The sequence below is a fragment of the Alnus glutinosa genome, chromosome 14 (assembly GCF_958979055.1).
Source record: "Alnus glutinosa chromosome 14, dhAlnGlut1.1, whole genome shotgun sequence".
NCBI classification, from domain to species: Eukaryota; Viridiplantae; Streptophyta; class Magnoliopsida; order Fagales; family Betulaceae; genus Alnus; species Alnus glutinosa.
Window position 1 is genome coordinate 24,393,804 of NC_084899.1, and position 23,279 is coordinate 24,417,082.

General features: G+C 36.4%; 1 protein-coding gene and 1 long non-coding RNA gene across 4 annotated transcripts; both read right to left on the bottom strand.

The window, feature by feature from the left end:
* Positions 1-197: 197 nt before the first annotated feature.
* LOC133857864 (WAT1-related protein At4g08300-like) lies at positions 198-3,231 on the bottom strand. 3 transcript variants are annotated; one of them, XM_062293223.1, is made up of 7 exons: positions 2,983-3,231; positions 2,802-2,864; positions 2,574-2,690; positions 2,012-2,243; positions 1,314-1,472; positions 909-1,060; positions 198-682 (listed from the first exon to the last, which is right to left on the bottom strand). In XM_062293223.1, the coding sequence occupies exons 1-7, from the start codon at positions 3,189-3,191 to the stop codon at positions 517-519; spliced, it is 1,098 nt and encodes a 365-aa protein (XP_062149207.1). In that variant the 5' UTR covers positions 3,192-3,231; the 3' UTR covers positions 198-516. The 3 variants fall into 3 exon arrangements, with proteins under 3 accessions (XP_062149207.1, XP_062149208.1, XP_062149209.1); XM_062293224.1 differs by lacking the exon at positions 2,574-2,690; XM_062293225.1 differs by lacking the exon at positions 1,314-1,472.
* Positions 3,232-8,869: 5,638 nt separating this feature from the next.
* LOC133857754 (uncharacterized) lies at positions 8,870-11,170 on the bottom strand. The gene is made up of 2 exons (XR_009898371.1): positions 10,843-11,170; positions 8,870-9,066 (listed from the first exon to the last, which is right to left on the bottom strand). It is a non-coding gene; the product is annotated as an uncharacterized LOC133857754 (long non-coding RNA).
* Between the last annotated feature and the right edge of the window lie 12,109 nt (positions 11,171-23,279).

A 23,279-nucleotide genomic window follows, 5' to 3' on the forward strand; every position in this document is an offset into this window, starting at 1 on the left:
GAATTCGTATCGAGTTTGCAAGTCATAAAAAATTGTTAGCTCTACTTATAAGCAAATGAATGCTGAAACATGGGATGTATCGAGGCATGTTAGCATTATGTAGCATCCTGTCCAAAAGGGATATTGGACATAATCCTATAGCAGTGTCCAAACAAGCTGAGCACCATCATTGAAATGGCTATTGCAGCATCCAGGTATCTCAGGAACATTGAAATGACTTGCATTTATTTGTTTTTTCATGGGATATCCATGCTATTGATTTAGTACACTTCCAGAGAGCATAATCTTGAAGCTCAGAAAAAGAAAAAAAAAAGAAAGATCCTGAATTCAAACCTGTTGATCTTGTAATGTTTGCTCTACTCTTTTACAGAAGCCGTTGGGAATAAATCAGTAAACATGAGCTAGGCTCACTTGCTGCTTGCTGTAGCTTTCTTTTTCCCTTCCACTGGTATGCATCATGTTTTTCTCTCGGGACCCTTTGGCCTATAGGCCTTCTTTTCTGGGTGAAACAAGCCTTTAGGGGACTTCCGTTTCTGAAGGTAATTCTCTTTGTGCCTTGGGTTCCTTCGGCTCATCATTACTCAAAAAAGATTTCTCTCGGGATTTGATGTCACATTGGTCACCTTCTTTGCCCCACAGCACCAAGTATAGACCGAGGATAACAACAACAGCTCCCACAATTCTGAATTTGCCACATATCAACTTAGAGACCATCTAAACCCATGTGCGGATCGGAATCCCCTGCAATTACAGATTATGTCCGGACAAACAATTGTAAGAGACCTCTTATGAGATCTACCTACTTAAATAGAGAGGGTCATTTGTCCGAACAGATGATCAGATTGCAGGAGATCCCGATCTGTGTCTGGATATATCCTGAATGTGGGCATAGACTTTGGTGATTATACCTGCCCATGTGCAGCCTTGCGCCAAGAAGGAAGTATGCTTGAAGTCCTACCAACACTGTTCCGAGGGGATTAAATACGGTCACAAAAACTGGCCCTTTTTGTTCCGTACAATGTAGTTGAATGAAGATTATCAAACCTGAGCATACAATTCCCTGCCATTTATCATTCAAAAAGTAAAAACATCATTTAGTGTCTGCTTTGGTTTAACTATTTCAAAACGTGTTTTTTTTTTTTTTTTTTTGTCACGTTTTCAAGCCGCTATTTTTCTAAAATGTACTTCCAAATGGAAAACTTTTTGCAATTTTATTTAAAAATGCACTTTCGGCCAACAAAATTGTGGGGCCAAACGGACTATTAGAATCAATTAATAAGTTGAAATTCCAAATTCATTCGAATTCTACTTACAGCGTATACGGTGGACCAGAAGTCAATGTTGAATGGAATGAGCCACGCTGCTGGTTTGTGTTGTATGATTAAAGTGAAGACGGCTGATTGTACTCCACCAAGAAAGTTTATCCATGCAGTTAGTGACAGTGGCGCAGGATACTTCTTCAGTGTAATTCCCTATGCGGTTCACATATATTCACTATCATCTTTTATTATTTCTCATAGAAAGATATTCTCAAATTAGGCAAACATAAAAATTTAGGATGTAGATCCATACAATGAGGCAGTCTCACATGCTCATATGAGAAGACATCCGGACTCCACCTTGCTCAGGCAGGTGTCCGGAAGTGTCCTGACACCTGTCAAAACTGGATAAAGTTTGGGTACCTTCTCACATAAGACCACCCATTCCGTTACATGGGAATCAATCCCAAAATTTATGTCCAAAAAAGTGGAAAGCTTCCTACAAGTACAATGCATAGCAACTAGCTTGCCAAATGCATCACTTTTTTTCGGGGGGCTATTTTTTGTTGCTACATCACTTGTTTGTTGTATCAGTTCATGTTTTTAGGGGATTCTTGATATATATTTTGTTTTGAATGAGATTTTATCTCTTGTTACGGATATTTCCTCATGACTGTAATGTTGAAAAGTGGGGGATATGTAATCTCAACCTGCAACGGTTGAGAGAAAACAGTGTTTGAAGAGTTATTTACCTGCATAACGTACCATGAAGACCATGATATGCAACTTGCAACAGCTAGAATTGGTCCTTTAATCCAGTTCTCATGAACATGATTACTTCTGATTATGTGGATAGGAGCACCCTTCCAACTTTGAACTTCAGCTCCTTCATACAAAGCGATGACTATCACCCCAGCCAAGCATGTCAAGGTTCCCAGGACTTTGGCCATCCCACGAGGGTGCCTGACATCAAGAGTCTCCATCCTACATAAATTACAGATTAAAAGGTGTTCATCAAGTCTCCCAGTTGTTCATTGAGTGAAGAGAGAGATATTCATTGTTAGAGCAGTTTTCGAACGGCCAGACCGGCGATGGAGCTCCTGCAAAACAGAGAAAGAAGTCACCTGAGTCCGTCGGTCCCTTGGGAAATGGGGAACACTAATACCTCTCTCCCTCTCCCTCTCAACAAAAAACTAACTTAATTAACCATCGGAGGACTCCTGTGACTTCTTTCTCTGTTTTGCAGGGGCTCTATCACCAGTCTGGCCGTCCATCCATAACCTGTTCTAACATTCATCAAGTCTTAAGCCTCACCTGAGTGCAAGTGCAATTATAAAAGTCAAGGATGGAACAGTGTTCACCACGGATGTGACAAAGGTTGCAGAGGTGTATTTCAAACTTGCAAAGTACATGTTAAGGGTTAAGCTAACCCTGTTTTTGCAAAAGAAAAAGAAAAGGAAACTGTAAGTGCTTCTGCTTTAGTAATCACAAATCTTTGAGTTTCTTTCATGTTCTATTGAAGAGCAATGCTTGACTACCTACCCTAATAGAGAAAGCAGAAACATCTCCAAAAACAACGCTAAAGTCAGCTTTGGCCTTACTTTTCTGCAGAAAAGAAAATGAAAATCAAATGGTGAACCCTTTGAATTAATGTTATAAAACATATATTATTTGTTAGGAAGTGTATATGCATGTTTATTATATATATATATATATTCTGTACCTCTCAAGAAAACAGGCAAAAGGAAATATCACTACACCCCCTATAGCATGACGGTAGGTTACAAAGACATGAGCATCCATCCCATGGTTGAAGGAAACCTCAGTGAGAAGGTACAGAAATGTGTAACCTATGTGAACCAGAACCATGAAAATATGTGGCTTAAATCTCCTGTAGAACACCCTCAATTGATCACCTACTACGGCTGCCATAGCTCTTGAATGTGCTATGCGCGCTATCCTACCTTTTCGTCTCTCCTTATTTCTTTACAGTTGAAGCATACAAGGCATCTATATATACTCATGGATGTGAACTTGAGTCCCCATCATGCTAGCATGATGATAGTATCATATTCTTGAAGAAATTCCCAACTAAATAAATTGACAACTTGGTTGATGAACTGCCCAAACATGAATGGAAAAGAGACAATAGGTGTTATGCCTATTAATGCAATTGAGACATATAGTTTAGCTGCTGCACATGCGTGGAACTGTAACCACTATAAGAATTTTGGTCTTTAGCGACAACAAAAAGTTGATGCTGGAAGTCCAAAAGTTGTCGTTAATAACTTTTTGTGATGATCGGTCGTCGCAATTGGTAGTTTAGTATATATATTTGAACATTTTTTCCTCGTGGCCAAGGCAAGTTACCATTCAAATTGGAATAATTATTGATGAGAATCAGAATATTAGTTCCTGTTAGTTGTTCTTTTTTCCCTCTTCCATTCATCCCTCCTGCAGTAGATTGGATGAACACTTCTTGTTGGGTATATGAGAATGTCTTAACAAACCATTCTCTCGCATTATGAATAGGTGTTACTATCCTACGTGGGACAAAGTGTTACAATTGGAAAATGTCCCACGCGGCTTAAAGTATAATTCTAATTTTGCAAGTCGGTTTTTAAAAGTGACTTGTACTCGATACTTGCATTATTTGGTATCTAAGCCACTGCCACCACGTTGAATGTAAGATGGAACCCAAATGGGTCACGAATGGGGCAATTTATCGGCTGAATTAAAATATCTTGATAATATGTGCGGGTATAGTTTTAAGTCATTGAAATTCTGATAGGTAAGTGAAATCGTAAAAAAAAAAAATCGCCACCTTCGAATTAGTGTCGATAGAGTGGAACGTGGTGAGAAAGTCACTTCGATTTTTCTTTTTTTTTTTTACACAAACACACAAAGAGAATAAATGCTATCGGATATCAGAATCAACCAGCAAGGTGATTGCTTTGTTCCTTCCATGTGGCTGGCATCTGAATATATATGTGGAAATTGACATTTACATCATCAAAAGTTCTTGAAGCAATCGTCCTGTTTTGTCTTCTACAAGTATCTTTGCAAATAATTCAAAGTTCCCTTTCTGCCAGTTCATTTAACCTTCTAAATGACAAAATCGGCCGTAGAAGTACCGTGAATTAACTGCAATTTATTGATGCTACTTTATTTTTACGTGCGGTAGCCTATCACACTACTTAACTCAAAAGTTTAAATTAATAAAAAAGAACGAATTTAATTATTTAAGTAATACTTTAACACTCTTCCTCAACAAGTGAAGCCGGAAACATTACACATGAAATATTTAAGTGAAATCGTTTTGATACCAATTATTCTAAAAGCTTAAGCCAATACGGTCATTTTATAGAACCAACCAGTAAATCCGTGGTGACAATCTTTATGGTAATTTAAGTGAACTCTTAGTCTCATATATACAACATTGAAGAAGAATCCAATGGGGCTTAGGAGTTTTCTCCGGCATATATATCTACAATAAAAAGATACCAAAGATGCTAAATATACATAGAGCAGAAAGAATGGAAGGCTGATGATCACTAGAGGACAGGAATGAGGCAAAGAGAAGTGCTGGTGGAATTTAGAACACCCCAACACCCATCTTTGGGCACTAATCACTGGGGTGGTGCTTCTCCCTTGTTGGCAAGAGAAATTCCCAAGGAGTCGCTTGAATTAAGGTACCTGAGGCTCAACACAGTTCGTACCCGCGATGAGATCTTCCCAGCTCAGGATCATGACTTCAACTACGTGCATGAGGCTGATCATGTGTCTAAACATGATTACACCCCCAAGACAAGCCGCAGAATCAAAGGGTTTTTATCAAAGCTAATGTTCTTCCCACGGAAGGAAAAGGTTGTGTTGGGTTTGAATAATCCAAAGAAAAATAGATGGTTTCCCAGGTGGGATCCTGCAAATAGGTGGCCTCAAGGCTGGTGCTGATGATTCAAATTTTATGCATTCTAAAGAAGAATTAATTGGCAGTGAAGAATCGCTGGTCATGGATCGAGGGAAAACACGTCCTTAATTTGATTGGAGATGGTGATTCGGATTCTTTGTTGGAAAGTATGGGGATGATTGGTGCATGGTAAATAAGAGGGTGTGCCATATGATTAGCTATTCATGATATGTGAAGATCAGCTTTCTCTTTTCAGTTTCTGAATATGTCTAATCTATTTCATGAATTTATGTAGTAGAACGTTCCCCTGTAATTTCAATACGAGAAATGCTATATTAATGTCACACTTTTACGTAGCACTATCAATCAACATTACTCTTTTGACACTCAATTCTTTATGGCGCTTTGCATATAACTATATATGAACGTAACGTGATACAAAGAAGGTGAGTCATACATGCTCTAGTGAAAAACTATGAAGTTGTCACTTAATTAGATTCATACCTAAGTCGTGTGACATTCTTTATCTCCTTTAGAATATTTTAATTAAATGAATAAATTGATTATTTTCAATAAGTTTAATTTTTTTTTTTTTTAGATAAATAGTGATTTAACATAGTATCAATCCAAAATGTTTTAGACATTCATTTAAAATGAACGGCACAACAACAAGTAAGAAAGAGAAAAAGAGACTTGCACCGCGAGCCACATGGGTGGCCACACCACCATTTTGGCCATTGTGGTAGTTCAACCACTTACAAGCAAACCTTTTAGATGGTTGAGTACTTTTGGTTGTCAAAAGGAATGGTTTGATCATCTCTAAAAGTTCTGGTTGAAGATGACCAAACTAGTCTTGTGGCTGGCCAAATGAATGGTTTGGCCGGCCACTCTTATGGCTTGGATGTGGTGCAAGCCACCATTTTTCTTTTCCTCCTATATATTGTTGCATTATGTGCTCTTCATTTTAACCAATTGTCCCAAATTAGAGCTATTGTATGTATCTAGATTTCCTGTAGTTCTTAAAAATTAGGGAGAGATAGAAAAAGAAAAAGACTCTTTGTAGTGTACGTAAATAGTAAATAAGCAGAATAGCCTATTTTACTTAAAAAAAAAAAAAAAAAAAAAAAAAAAAAAAAAAAAAAAAAAAAAAAAATCTATTTTGCCTATGTTGCTAGAGAAAAAAAATGGCTCAGAACCATTTGTCTATTTTGTTGGAGATATCACTATTTACATTACAAACAGTTTTTTTATTATTTTCTCTCTCTTCCCTTTCTTCTTTCACACACTCATTCTCCCTCTTTCTTTTACTCTCTTCCACATAAAATAATATTTAAAGAAAATAAATAGTAAAATAGAGAATATGTTGAAACAAGTATAGAAAAAATAGTAGCTAAAGTTGAGAATTGTACTTCTTCAATAGTATATATATATTCCTCTGGGATGTGTTATTCTTACATCGCATTACCATACATCAATTTTACACTAAGACACATTGGGTGTGAAATTTATGTATAAGTGACCCACATATATAAGACTAATATGCATGGGTCTCACACCTTATATGTCTTAGTGTAAAATTAATGTAAAGTAATGTGATGATCATTTTCCTATTCCTTTTCGTTTACGCCATAAGTATAATAATACTATCCTTTATTGTGCAACAGGTGGACCATTTCAAGCACCGGTTCAAAAGCAGAGTACATCATGCTTCTAATTATTTCTGCTATATATTTCAAAGTTCACCTCCTTTGTACTTGAATTCTTACATGTTTTGCTTTAAATTTTTAGGCTTTGTTTGGTAAAATATCTCTTTTTTAAAAAAAATAAAAAATTATCAAATAACCCTGGGGCATGAACACAAAACACTAACAAAATGATTAGAACTATTTTGATTTTTATGTCACATTAAAATATTTATTTTAATACCAAAAAAAAAAAAACTCCTTCAAATTATTGATTTGGCTTTGTTTTGGTGTACTTTTTTATATGTGATTGCAAAAACGTTAGCCAGTTGTACTTTTTGTGGGACCTTATTATGTCATAATTATGCCAGTACCTTTCACAGCAAAGCCCGAATTAAGATCCCCTCAAATTCTTTGCCCGAATTTGATAGAATTTGGGCAGGTAGTTGTGAGTGAGCATTTATGGGATCCACCTGACCAAATAAAAGTTGGGCTGCCCAACTACTAAAACGGTCAGGTGGATCCCATAAATGCTTACTCACAACTACCTGTCCGAATTCTATCAAATTCGGGCAAAAAATTTGAGGGGATCCTAATCCGCAAAGCCCTGTCCCACTACTGTCCCCGTCCCCAATTCCCCAAGTGCCAAAGAAGAGAAAGTCTAAATCGTAGACCCAGTTACGACCGGGCTACGACCAGGCTGACGTGGCGTCTTGCCACGTCAGCCCCTGAGAAAAAAAAAACAAAAAAACAAAACAAAAACTCAAACTTATCAAAAGCAAAATCAAAAACGCTAAAAAGCAGCATGGGGGAAAAAGATTTTCCCCCAAATATTTTCGTCCTCTCTCTCGCTCGCTCGCCGGTCGTCCCACTCGACGTTGAAGTTACCGGCGAGTCTCCCTCTCTCTCGCTGTTAAGCTAGATCGGCGCCGGATTTCGGAGTTCAGACGCATCAGCGGCGTGGATTTCTGTTCGGCGGTCGACCACCCTCCACCGGTATTCTTTCTATCTCTCTCCTTTGATCTATACATGGGTTCTGTTCTATGGGTATGGATATTTGGTTTGGGTATTTGGTGTTTGGCACTGGGCGTTGCTTTAATATTGGGAGTGAAAATTTACAGCAATAGAGGGGGATTTTGTAGATTGGGGGTGATGGTTTGGGATGATGTTGTTAGTAGCTAAAATTTTTGCTTGGCTAGGACCAAATAGAGGGGAGAGGAACAATTTTTTTGGGTGTCATTCATTTTGGGGATTTTAGTTGTGGAAGGGCCGAATTGGGGGTGATGGTTATTGATCAATTTTTTTTTTTTTGAAATTTCTGGGTTTGTTATGGCCGAATGGGTTTATGGAGTAATATGTTGGTGATTTTTGTTTTATTATCTGTTTCGTTTGCTAGAAACTTTTGTTGGGATTGTAATGTTTTATGAGGTTTTTGGATGGTTATTGGATGAGTTGGATCTGTATTTTGCTATTGAAATATGATGGTATTTTGTTGGAAAAAAACAAAAGTTTATTAAATGCAAATCACCAAAACTCAAAACAGCAGGAAAAATCAATGTATGGTGCAGTCTCCACACCCTAAGTAGGCTTGTCAACAAACTGAAGCAGAAAATTTTTATTTTTATTTTTAAGAAAAAATTATCCATCAGACATCTACAGAAATCTGCAAGAGAAGTTAATTGAATATTTCTCAAAAGATGGACGATTGATAGTTGTTTACTACATTATCATAGTTTGTATGATTTTTGTCCATCACTATAAACCATTAATTTATGCATCTAATGAGATTTTTGAAGTTTTGAATTGTTGTCATTTTGTGGCTGCTATCTTTGGTTATAATAACCTAGTATCTTTGGAAAGCTGTGTTGCTTTAATTTTGCTGACACCGGCATTTTTAAATTCCAAATTTATCTATCTTAACATTGTTTTGTTTCATATTGTCACGCCCCCGTTTTGGGATATAAGGGGAACGCGAATCTGAACTATAAAACATTCCTATAATTTAAAACATATACACATTTTCCCAGGAATAGCACATGGCTATATTTCATTATAAGAATATATACATAGTAGTTTTTTAATTATTACATCATTTTTTTAGGAATTCAAAATAAATATGTACAATACAAAAGTTAGACCGGTCTTTATTGATCTATTGCTCTTAGGGTGTGGTCTATGCCATCCATAAAGAAAATACTCCGGTCTACAGTGTCATCTGAAAAGATTTGGGGGGAAAAAGGGGTGAGTTTGACAACTCAGTAAGGAAAACACAATAACAAAAGTGTAATTTTCTTTTCAGGAATTCTAAATAGAATTCAAATAATTTAGCAAATAAAGAAACAGTTAAATGACATACAATTATATCAAATGTAGAATGGTGCATGAATCATTTATGCTACGTGTAAGTTTTAACCACCCTTGGTCCAATATCCGCTAATTAACCATGAGCGGCGCACGTTTGGCTCGTCTCGAAAGACGACTATGAGCCCATCCTGTCGTCACAGGGGAGAGCCGTACCGGGTTGGGAACTTCCCTAGGTGAAGGCCTCCCCGGCCGGTAGCCCACACTTTAGTCCTTCCGTGTGGTTGCCATGCTACCCACATAACACATAGCACATAACACGTAACACATATATGATCTGGATCGTCTATGACATGGTACCACGGGGGTAAAACTGTGTGCGTATAAAACATGTACTATGAAATCATTAACCTTTGCTCATATGGTGCACATATAACACATATACTATGATATCATCAACCTTTGCTCATATGGTGCACATATAACACATATACTATGATATCATCAACCTTTGCTCATATGGTGCACATGTAACACATACTATGATATCATCATCTTTACTCATATGGTGTACATGTATCAAATATAAACCAAGTATGAACACATGAGATTTCAATCACATAATATATCAAGAGCATATTTATAATAGTAATATAAAAAGACAAGTAATATTAAAAGAGTTGAAAGAGTTTAGAAAATTCCCGACTTTTTCTTTTGAAAAAGTTTTATTAAAACTTTGCCAGGGTTTTGAGGTAGTGTTTCCCTTACTTGGTATTTTCTCAGCAGTATTTTTGCTACCTTCTCCTAAATAAATTACAAGAAAAAGTTTAGAGAAATATTATAAGATTTAAAACCTAAAACTAAAACTAAGGTATCTTCTCCTTATTATTTATTTTCTTTCGTCAATTAATTAAACACATAATAACGGCATTAGTATCAACATCGCCTAAAATATTTTTTTAAAAAAATATTAGGACGGCGTAACCACGCATTTGTAAAATAATAACTTTTTACTTAGGCATTATAACAACGTATTTTATAAATCTTTTGTGTCCCTTGAAAAGCCTGTTTTAAAACACAATTTAAAAATAATAAAAATTTATAAAGTCACAAAACATTAAAAAAAAATAAAGCTTGTTAAGAACTTACCAAATATATCACAAAGTAATATATTTTGTACAAAGAATCGGCTGAGAGAGAGGTGGTTTCTACGTTCTTTTTTTTTTTTTTTTTTTTTTTTTTTTTTTCCTTTTATTGTTCTTTACTCATTATATATCTATATATTGGGACACACGTACGGAGGGAGAAAAGTCCTTATTCTTTTGTCTTTTATTTCTTTTCTCTCCTTATCTATTGAATGTAGAGAGAAGAGCTTGTTCTTGCAAAGTAGGTGATTAAAAAAAATGACTTACGAGAGAGAGAAAAAGTGGGTCCTTTTCTTGTCTTTCTTTTCTTTATTAATATTTATTGCTTCCTTTTTCCCTTAGTTGACCAAGACCATCTTCTTTGCTTTTCTTTCTTAACTTTCTGTTCTTTCTTTTGTACAATACACACACACGAGAAGATTGAGGGAGAGGCGCCTACTGTTTCTTCTACTTTTCTTTTGGGTCTTCTTTTCTTCTTTTCCTTTTTGTACCCACCAACTTACACACATATCAGAGATATAAACGAGAGAGAGAGAGAGACTTACAACACCCAAAAATCTGGAAATTTCTTGGTTTCCTTTCCTTTTAGTTGCTGTCTACTCGTAACAGAGGGAGAGAAGAAAGCTTTGAGAAGAGATTCTGCTTTCTTTCTTTCCTTGCTGAACCGAAACAAAGATGAAAGAGGGCTGGATTTTTTTTTTTTCTGTTTTCCTAGAAGAGAGAGTTTAATAGCTCTCTTCTTGCTATCTTAGCCACTGGACCGAGAGGAAAATCAAAGGAGAAGGAGAAGTAACTTGCAGAGAAAGAAGAGAGTTTTTGGGCTTCTTTTATACTAATTTGGACGGCCAAGATCAACTCCTTTGGATCTCATCTAATGGCTGGAATTCATCTTGGAGAGCAAGAATGATCAAAGGCTGGGATTTATGCTTGGGCAGCACGTTTGATCCAACGCTTGAGGAAGCCGGCGTGGGCAGCAAGAAGAATCAAAGGGTGGAATTTATACTTGGGCAGCAAGCTTGAAAAAAATCAACAAAGGGAAGAAAGAAGAAGCCACGTGTGGTGAGGTGCTTTACTTGAATCATTTGGACTGGGTTGACAGGCTGATGTAGATATGGACTGGGCTGGGCTCTTAAGGAATAAAAATAGGCCCACAAATATTATATATCAATTTTCGTCCATAACCGGGGTTGTAGTTTTTGCGGGTGTTTTCATACCCTTAACGAAGTTCAAAAATTATGAAATTTTGAGGGTAGCTAGAGGACTTCGAGACAAGCGTTCTGGATTTTGAATCGACCAAAACGGAGTTCGTTTGACCCTATTTTCACAATTTCAAAGTTTAAGGTCTGTTTAAACTTAAATTAAAACAATAAAGGTTCTTTAGTAAATGAATATTTATATTCATATTTAAAATACGGGGTATTACACATATTATGTTCTTTTTTTCTTTTTTCTTTTTTTTCTTTAACATCTTCTCAAACTATCATCTTTTTGTGTGCTTGCCAGATTTTTGGGTTACTTCCAACCAAGACAAGGGAAACGTGCTATTTGGGAATTCCATGTCTGCAATCTCTCAATGGCGGAATAGTAATGTTTGTGGAGTAATATGTTAGTGATTTTTTGTTATTATCTGTTTCGTTTGGTAGAAACGATTTTGGGATTGTAATGATTTTTTGTTATTATATCTTTACTTTTATGGTCTGTATTTTGCTATGGAAATATGATGGTATTTTGTTTGAAAAAAACAAAGATTTATTAAATTGCGTCATTTCCATGGATACATATGGATAACTAAAATTTGATTCTAAATACATTCTAACCAAAAAACAAGAAAGGGAATGTTCCACCCATTGATTGGCAAAAGTAGTAAGAAAACCCCCATTTCTTTAGCAAAGAGTGAACAACATTGAGCTAACACGTCAGACTTGCCTGTTTACTTGAGGGAAGGTGTGAATTCTGTGTTCTTTGAATAGCAATCGCATAATCATTCTCGCCTGTTATAGTTGGCTAGCCCATTTCCTTTCAGTATAAACTAGGAAACCTATGAAAAGTGAACCAGATATCCCAGAAGTTGGATTTGGAATTACTATACAACAACCTTTGCTCCTGACCAAGCGTACCTGCATATAACTCTCAAAAGAAACCATCCCTAATCTGGCCATTTCAAACCTCAACCAAAATCACAACCCAAAGGTTTTCACCCTAAACACCATACCAAACCAACCATAAATTTTCCCTCTCAATCATTAATAAATCATTCCATAAATCGCTTCCATATCCACAAATCATAAGCCAACCAAACACCCAAAGCACAACAAAATGAATCATAGCACCATAATTATCAAAAAAACATATTCCAACAACTTGCCACGTGCATGGTGGGATCACCAAAATTACACTTTAATCCCATTTCCTTCATACTAACAAAATTACATTTTGATCCCATCAATAAAGGCAAAACACCTAAACACCTAAAATCTACACATGTACATTACAACATGTCAACAAGAAGTACAATACATCATTTACAGGCTAATCGCATGGAATTGATGACATGCATCAAACGATAGATACTTGAGAGCTCATCACCAATAAATGTAGGCAAGCATCGCATATGGTTGAGTATGTTATATACTTGATCGAATATGAGCCGCACATGCACGTGCATTGAAATCATCGGGTCTATTGGGATTATGACATTAGCTACGTCTGTCATCCAAGCAAGTTTTCTAACTGGGTTGTTATAGATATCACATGCTAATTGCTGCAAAAGAAATAGCAGTACTTCTTGGTTCAAAGGGAGAGGAATCATTGACAATAGCCACCGTAGATCAACCTAAAAATAACAAAAAATACCACAAAAGTTCAAAACCTTAAACTTGTTTCAACCAAAATTCTCATCCACAACATTTGTATGGGTACATTGAACAATAACAATGAGAAGTAAAATAACTACAAATTCACCTGGGAGCATAGCTAAGACACAATGGACACGTCATTTCTTTGTAGAGCTGCAGTGAAAGCCTCTTATTTTTGTTCAAATAGCAATCGTGATAGCTCATATGTTCGATCAACCGGCACTCCAACCTAATGAACATATCCCTTGTAATTAGTAAAACCAACATGGAATTCCAACATAAAAGCCAAAGAATATGAAATGGGACTATAATACGAAGACCTGATGGAGACCACCCAATGTTTGAGCCACTGTCTGAAGAGATGAAATCCTGCATAAGGAAATCACATACATTTAGATTTCCATCTATATATAAAAATATATTAATAAGAATAAGAATACAAAGTTTAGAAGAAACAATCAACGTAGTTGAACAACAATGAAACAATAAATTATACAATCATCGAGTCGAAGCAAAATTAAAAAGCAAACAAAAGTTTATAGCCTAACCAATTTGAGGGTCATCTTGGTGTGTCAAAGCAACATCATTTGGAATATGTGTAAACAGAGAATCATCTTCGCCCTCAATCTCTAAGCGTGAGCTTGAAAAGTCCATTTAAGAAGAGTTGGCTACAATAAGTAACTACAAACACAAAAGATAGAGCGAGTTTTAATCAAAATGGGTGCCAACATTTGGATTCAATGTAGAAAGTCAAAGGGAACCTAAAACAATAATCAATTGCCTTATAGAAAGAAAGAAAAAAAAAATAAAACATCAAATAATTAATTTTATACAAGACAATAAGATTGTATCTAGTCAAGTGCAACTAAAAACAAACCATGGAAACATTATTCTTTCCTTGTACACCTTTCCCATTCAATATAAAGCTACAGAACACACAAAAAAAGAAAGAAAAAGGATTATCATTAAGTTCATTCCAAGGATTAAAGATTGAAGAATTACCCCTTGCTTGCAGGTACTTAACAATTTCACAGCACAAAGAATTGTCTAACATCACAAAAAATTCAAAGATTTCAATTCACTCTTGAGAATCAAATGGCCCAAAAAATAGAATCGACAAAATAATCAATACCCAAATGATAAAGACGGAAAAACAAGATAAAATGAACCAAAATTGGAAGCATTTTATGCTCGACCCACAAACACAAGAACGAAAAAAGAGTGATAAAGCTTCTAATTGATAATAATAAAGCAAAACACTGTAATATTCCAAACACCACTACTTAAAAGAGAAAACCCAATACTCCATTACATTGGACCTACAAAATCTAGAGATAAGACTTGGTGAAACACCAAATTGTTTTGAAAAACTTGTTGTTAATTGAAAACATCCTCCGAAGAATGAATACCCATAACTCGGGTCTATCTCCAATCCACAAAATACACTCTTATTAACCAATTTAATCAATGCGCTATTGATTTTATGGGTAAAAAAAAGGGGGGGGGGGGGGGGGGGGGGGGGGGAGGCAATTGAATACATAACCTAAATCAAGCACCAAAACCAACCCAGATGAGTGAACGAAAAAAAAAAACCAGTGGTGTTGTGATGGGTGGGCATCGTTCGATGGGCGGAGGCGACTAAACCGCGTGTGGTTGAGAGAGATAGGCTGGATGGTAGGTGATGCTCTCTGGCGGAGGCGTACGGTAGGCAGTGGGTGGTGAGCGGCGTACAGTGACCGGTGTACACGGGGTGTTGCTTGAGAGAGGAAAATTTTGGATGGAAGTAAGAGACCTGCGATTGAGTTGGTAATGTTTGGGGAAGAGAAAGTGCGAGAGAGATTTGGGAACGGCAACTTGCTCAACGGAGGGCGGCGGTGGGCAGAGCCTTTGGGTGGGGAGATTTTGAAAGTTTTGGGACAAAAATTTTCTGAAATGAAGGGATATTGGATGGACATTAGGTTTTCAACAAAGTTTTTGTGATTTTTTTTTTTCTTTCTCTCCAACTGACGTGGCACCTTACCACGTCAGACTGGTTGTAACCACGTCTACAAAATAGCATCCCTCGCCAAAAAAAGCACGACACCGCTACAAACAATCTCTCTCTCTAGACTTTCTGTCACCTGTACGAACCCCATCTCCACCTCAATAGCCACCCACGGAGTTGACCCGTCAACTCGGTCCCAGTCAAACGAGTCCGTCTCACGCCGAGTCATTAAATTAACATGGGGATTACCACCACTACTTTCTGTCAAAGCCCAGCCGCCCACCACATCATCAAAAATAAAATAAAAAATCAACAGCAACAGAAAAAGCACAGGACGTGACGTCAAGTTAGAAATCCAACGGTTGCGGTCGCTCGCCGCCCATAATAAAATCATTGAACGCAGGTATTCGCTACTCCCCAAACTACTGTAAAACATCAGATTGCAGCCAAGCCCTTTTGCTAACCTCGAAATTCTAAAACCCCACTTAAACCTCGGGACAATATAATTAATATTTCTTCACTTTTTACTTTTGACAACAAGATCAGAGAAGTCACGAAAGGTAAAACTAAACAAGAAATTAATTACTCAGAAAAGAAAAAAAACTTTACGGCGTTACAAGAGAAAGGGACGTCGTGAATATATGGAGACAAATCTTTTAATTATCTGTCTTCTCTTCTTCCTTCTACTAGACTACTGTAGAAGACGAAAGTGGAGCATGTCTCCGTTCACATCAGACCGTAACATTAAATTAAGATTTAAGGGCATGCGCCGCCTGAATGAGTATCAGTGTGATCAACCAGCCAAGCCCCTTTGGTTAATTGTTGAAGCCCGGCCAGGGGTGTAAGGGTCGCCATTGGGAGCTGGCGGAGGCCGGACAGAAGCCTTCTTCAGTGAGCCTGACGACGGAGCGATGGCGCTTTGACCTGTTGTTGCAACAGGGATGTAGGTCCCAGGGTTTGGAGCCGATGGAGGAACAAAACCCTTCTCCAGTGAGCCGAGGAGAGGAGCCACAGCGGAGCCCCCTGCAGCAGGTATGTTACGTATGTATGTGCCGGGATTTGGGGCCGACGGAAGGAGAGGATCCTTCTCCGGTGAGCCCAGCGGAGGAGCAACACTGTGACCTCGGTTGGCTACAGGTGGATGGCCATCTGCATGGTTGCTCATGGTCACAAGGAAAAGCACAACAGTGATCACGAGAAGCCTCGCCATCTCCGACTGCCGAGTTGCCAACGCTGGTGTACGAGTTTATGAAAAATGGACTTCTTTTATAGGCAAAATTCTCTTTGCAAAAATGTCTTCTGTTCAACTTATGGGGTGGGTCCCCCAATCAGTACTTCCCGCTTCCAAAACCATGTCCCCCGACAGTTGGGTAGTACTGTCAAGCATGACGTGGATACTCGCCGGATCTCAGTACGACGGTGCGCCCAACTTTTACTGCCATTTGCATGACGTGTGATGTGAGGCGAATTATCTCTCTTTTTTTTTTCTTTTTTTTTTTTTTTTTTTAAATCTGATGTGTGAGGCGAATTATCTTTTTTTTTTTTGCCCACCCCTAAATTTTTTTCCTGATTTTACTGCCTGTGGGTTTTTCTATTTCTTTCTTATTCTTTTTCTTTTTTCCTTTTTTTTTTCTTTTTTTTTTTTTTTTAAAAAAAGAAGATGTTTTGACGAAATTCAGATATATGCGTATGTATCAATGAGGCTATATATAGTTACTTACTTTGATATAATAATAATTTGTTTAGAAGCATGACAAAATTCAAATATAAAAATAATTTTATTTTTAAAACGGCGACACCCAAACATGCCATTAATTTGTTCATAAGTATAGTCACTTACTTTTTGATTCTTTTGTTTTTTTTTTCATAGGCAAAAACTTATAAGAAACCTGCATTGTGATTGATAAAATGTTTTACTTTTTCTTTTTTCTTTTTTCTTTTTTTTTTTTTAATTTGAAAAAGATTTGTAGTGAAGATCAATTGTGGTTGTTTTAGTTGGGCAGATCATAATAGTATTTGTCAATTGAGAGCCGCACATGAGGGCGGTGAAAACTGCAAGCACTCTGACTAAATCATAGCTTGACTTAGCCTCATTAAGGCATCAATGTAATTCAAGACGGTTAATACTAACCGTCCATTTCGAAAGTAAACGGAGCACTTTAGTACATGTCCAATTATTTGAAGATTTCTTGAGGCCACTGAACCACCACTATCACTTATAGTTCATATATATATATATCATATGTTTTACTTAATTAAGAACTATCAAATTAGTTTGTTAAAAAACTTTATAATAAAAGATATAGTACTAATTATAACACGGTCTGGTTTCATTTGCCATCCAAGTCCCAAAGACAACAACTTGTGGATGGATAGGTAAAGGAAAAAAAAATAAAAAAATCAATGGTTAGATATTAATTCTGCCGTAGCATATGGAAGTAACGGTTGGAACGCTTCAGGGGCGGTCTTACATTGGGGCTAGGGGGGCCCAAGCCCCAAAATTTTCCCTTAATTTTTTTTTTTCACAAAAAAAAATAATAATAATAATTAAAATTTTACCCCTTAATTTTTTAATTTTTTTAATTTTGTCCCCTCAAATTTTTTTTTTTGATTTAGCCCCTCCACTTTTACAAGCCTGGATCCGCCACTGGAACGCTTGGAAGGGTGGAGTGGGTCAAAGATAGACAGGGGCGCTTAGACCTTTTTTCTCCTCACCGACCATTTGCGACCAAGCTAGGCAGATAGCAATAGCATCACGCCATTCTCGAATCACCTTACTTTAAAATGCGTTTTAAAAGTGTCTTGTGGGCTATTGCGTATTGAATACGCTATATTCAAAACACTTCATTCTAATATCATGTCCTTAACTTTTTCCTTTCACAATTCTATATTGCAATTTTTTTTTTTTTTTTAATTCCATAGATTACAGCTCCTTCGGGTGTTCAATTTTTTTTTTTAATATTATATTTTACTATATTTTGCTATATTTAAAATGATAAATACCGAAAATATTTATTTTTTAAAATTATGTTTTGATGATTTAGAGAATTTGAATCAAAATTTGAAAAAAATGTTTATGAGTGTTAATTAAATTGAATATAATTAGGAAAAATATATGACAATAATAATAATAATAATAATAATTATTATTATTATTATTATTATTATTATTATTATTATTATTATAAATTATTATTATTATTATTATTATAAAACTAAAAAAACCGATTTTTTTTTTTTTTTTAAAAAAATAGGGTGGTTTTCGAGCCACCCTCGAAGTCATCCCCAGCTGCTATTTTAGGAATGGCTTAGCTACCCTCGAATCAGACGAAGGTGGTCGATCCACCCTACCACTTTTGGGTTTTTATTTTTTTTTAGTTTGGTTTAAAACGAGTCGAAAAATGAGTCGAGGAAAACCCGAGTATAATTTTAACCTAAAAAACCAACCCAAACAACTTTTTCAAATATAATAAAAAATAATTCAATATAATACAAAACTCAAACATGGCCTTAATTAATATTTGAATGACAAACTTATGTGGTTTCTCCTTTAATTACAGGGAATTTGTGGCTTTTGTATTTTTTATTTTTTATAAATGCATGGAAAAGAATTACAAATTAAAGCTAAAGCTAAGTTTGTGACTTAAAGAAAAAAAAATACAACAAATAAGGGCTGGGCAACCCAACGGAAATTAACTAGGAATGAAAGTACGTAAAGGCAATGCATCAAATTAAGATGTGAGCCTATTGATACTTAGTCCAGATGCCAATAATCGGGTCACCAGTAAAAGTGGTTAATTGTGTCTAATGAGTCTAGAGGACCCAAACACCGATATAGAGAAAAATATGGAGAAGATACAAAAAGCAAAAGGTCCATAAATACAGAGATAAAACAAACACAACACAACACAGCACCAATGGAGAGAAGGGGTTGGGAGTCGCCAGTGGCAACGTGTGAAGACCATGAGCCACAATTGGAAAACCTCTTTCCAACAGTGGTCGTCAGGGGCTGCTAGGAACCGCCGACAACAGGGGCAGGGGAAGGCTGGAGGGAGAAGCGCGGCCACCACGCGCCAGAAAGTGAGACTCACTCGCTGGCGCGTGCATGTCACGCTCCGGTACGTGGACGTCGGGAGAGACCACAACTAGTGTCGGTGGAGATGGAAGACGCTAGTGAATACTAATGAGAGGCATGTGTCGTGCAAAAGTTGACTGAGATTTAGATCCAAAAATTTTGACCTAAGAACTTAGCCAAAATTTGCGGTAGACATAGTGGAAGAAGGAGATGGTCGGTGAGATCTGTGTTGAGGATAAGGAAAGCAAATAAAATACCTTAAAGGAGGTGGATAGAATTAGAAGAAGTTCTAGTAAGATAAACGCCTCAATAGAGGCGTTAGCATATGGAGGAAATAAGAGAGAAGGAGAAAAGGGAGAGGAGGGGGAGGGAAGCACAGAGCTTCCCTCCCGCCCATGATGTTTTATCGTATGGGTTTTTCGTGAAGATTAGGACTTGAATCTGGATATTTTGGGTACTCGAATTGTAGTGTAATTTGGATAGAGCATTGCGGAGCCCATTTATTCCTTACAACCTAAAATGCGAGGCCTACCTTCTTTTCAGAATGTGGACACCCTCCATGTGAACGGACCCGACCAAATTAAAATACAATTCGAACAGCCAAATTGTAAGCCTCTGAAAAATATTGTAAAACTGCTGCAAAGACTTACTACTGTTCTTCAACAAATTTTTTGGAACTTGAATAAAGTTCCGGCTTTTGGGAACTGTGACCAAATATTCGTGATAAATTCGATAAAATTGTAGTTCTAAAATATAATCAAATTTTATATTTGATAAATTCATAAACTGCAAGTTGATGTTTCCACCTGCCAATTAGGGATGAGAACAATAATTCCATAAATGAAGCCAATATATAACTCTTTAGGCATGCTTCCTGAATTCTCTGTGCCCACATTTTGCCAATTTGCTTCATAGGAGGTGGTTCCGTTATTTTCGGCGAGCTACTATAACCTTTTACGTCTTCTTTGCTAGTCTTTTATACCGAATGCTTGGTATGAGGTCATTGTTTTAACGAACTAAATTAGAGAAATTTCTTTCAATTTTTTTTTTAAAAATAAAAATAAAAATAAATATAAACTTTGTTTAATAGTGCTATTGAAGTTGAAAAGGCAGGGTTGGGTATCGATTCGGTAGGTGGTTAAGTCGGTTAACCGACTTTTATCGGAATGCAGTCGATGAATTATTTCGGTTAAATCGGTTAACATGAGTAATGAAACGATGTCGTTTTGATATTTTTAAAGGAATAAAAAAAAAATAAAAAATAAACAAGAAGAAGAAGAAGAAAAAAGATCAAACGTTTTGTTCTTACTAAAACGACATCGTTTCGTTTTATGCCAGTTTGGTTAATTGGTCGAAAAAAAAAAAAAAAAAAATTTGTCTTATCCTAACGGTCATATTTTTGAAAATTTGTTTTTTCCTAACAGGGTTGTACTAAGACTGATTTGTGTGAGGGAGAGAAAAAAAAAAAATGATAATTTTTTTAGTTTTCTGATGATTTAGGGACTGAATAGTACTCACCAGTTCATTAACCAAACATTTTTAGTTAAACTGGTGAGACTGCTGAAAGTAATTTTTAGGTGCTTTAACTATTGATGAAGCTATTAAAAATGTTCTTGCCTACCGTAACGTGAAAAATGAGAAAGATAGCATTGAACATTCAAGGAAAGAGACATTCCTTGTTTGTTTTTTTCAAAGAGAAAATGTAATAGATCGAATAGCACACCTTTGTGGAAAGATGTGGAAGTCGGACAACAACTTTGCTTTCCAGACAAGTCCCACAACGAGAATCATATTTTCCGAACAATTTCCCCCACGAATCGGTATTATCTCAATTATCAACTCATTATTAATTTTTCTTACCCCTATTCAAAGTCCACGCAAGACTAATCGCGCTTAGTTACGACGGCACTCCACTGACGCAACCTTGTTTTTTTTCGCAGTCTCTCACAACTTTTTATTTTTTTATATTATTTTATTCTTTCTTTTAGATTAAAATTTAATATAAAAGGGGGGGAGGGAGCCGGTCATTGGTCATTTTGAATTGGAAGACTACAATTCAAAATGAAAATCATAAAGAAAATCTGTCCTGAAATCAGATATAACCAAAATCATAAAGATCATAACATCCAAATGAAAGCTTAACAGAAATAGACGGAAGAACATGGTCACTAAGGAAGAGCAATCAATAGAAAAAAGAGAAGATACTAGAAGGCAGAAACTATGCATGCACGTGGACTGAAGACAGTAGTTTGCATTCAATTGCAAAGTTAGTTTAGAAGTTAGGTAGTTAGCTCTTGGTGCAAGGCTTTATACGAAGAAAATAAGATGTTCATTACATCGTGCCCGCGATGAGATCTTCCCAGCGCAGGATCATGACTTCAACTACGTGCATGAGGCCACTGATCATGTGTCTAAACATGATTACACCCCCAAGACAAACCGCAGAATCAAAGGGTTTTTATCAATGCTAATGCATGTTCTTCCCACGGAAGGAAAAGGTTGTGTTGGGTTTGAATAATCCAAAGAAAAGCAGATGGTTTCCTAGGTGGGATCCTGCAAATAGGTGGCCTCAAGGCTGGTGCTGATGATTCAAATTTTATGCATTCAAAAGAAGAATTAATTGGCAGTGAAGAATCGCTGGTCATGGAGGGAAATCAGGGTTCGTTTGATCATACTTTTTAGATGTGCTTTTTTACTTTTTTGTTGAAAAAAAATTATGATATGAAATAAAAGGTAAAAGTAATTTTAAGTGTTCACTACAAGAAATTCCATCATTTTTTGCGTTTATTTTGAGACAAGAAGTAGGAATTAAAAGTCAAGAAACCCCCTGATCTTTAATTCCTGACATTAGACTTAAGTCGCAGTACCTTTAGTCGAGAAAATGTATTTCCTGGCACATAACTTAAGTGGCAGAGGCACATAAGTCATGTGCAGGAAATAGTTCTTCCTGGCACATAAAAAGAAAAACTTATTTCCTAGCACCATTTTAAAAAATTTGATTATACTGGAATTGTCAATTCCTATATAATCAATTTTTTTACAACCTGTGAATATATATAATCAATACATTCATTAGGAGACATACATCATTATTAGAATTCATGAAATTCATGATAACTCATCTTAAAAATGAAGAAATGAATCGAAATTGACAAATATAGTGTCAAGCATATTATATGTTTAATCAATATAACAAAATAATATCAAACAATCCCAACTATTAATTAAGAAACATTCAAAAAATTAATATGATCAATCTCATTGTCAGTAACAAGCTACAAAAATATTTAATTAGATTTTTATTAATTCGGATTGTGTCTCCCCATTCCCGAAGGTGTATATACCAAGTCCCTGCCTTTTTCCTTCATGCCATGCCATGCCATGCCAGGCTCCCTCATACTGATGCCCATTCCCAAACCGATAGACTCCAAAACCCTGCATTTTGTCTGCAAAATATTCCCCAGCATATGTGTCTCCATTCCTGCATTTTCATATGAAGCACATTATTACATTAGCTTGAGAAAGTAGAAAGTAGCAAGTAATCTGAATGGAAATTAGAAAGTAGTCCGAGGACATAAATACACTTGCTGAGTACTTTCTGACAACCTAATAAGATTTAGTATATAATTATTACGGGAGAGGAGAGCTGGCCCCAGAGAGAAAAAGTAAAAAGTAGAAAGAAGAGAGGTGATTGAGTAGGAGGGAGGCCTCCCTCCCCCAATGGTACTTCCCTCTTAGTCCTTTTAGGATTATGGAAGTTTTTTGTTTTCCCCCCTGTATTAGATCCAGTGGAGCTTTTATTCTCCTAATCCTCCTAGGGCTATGGAGCTTTTGTTCTCCTAGTCATTCTAGGGTTATGGAGCTTTAGGTCTCCTAGTCATTTTAGGGCTATGGAGTTTTGTGTTTTTTTTCTTTGTTTTTGGTTTTTTCATGCAAGAAAGCTAACACGAGACGTCTCGTAGGGAAGTAGTCTCTCTGTCCGTGTCGCCGATGAAAATTTGGCTGAGCTTTCTTCTTCTACATCTACTTTTGAAGTCAGATTTATGTTTTTCCACCAGTTCTTGCAAG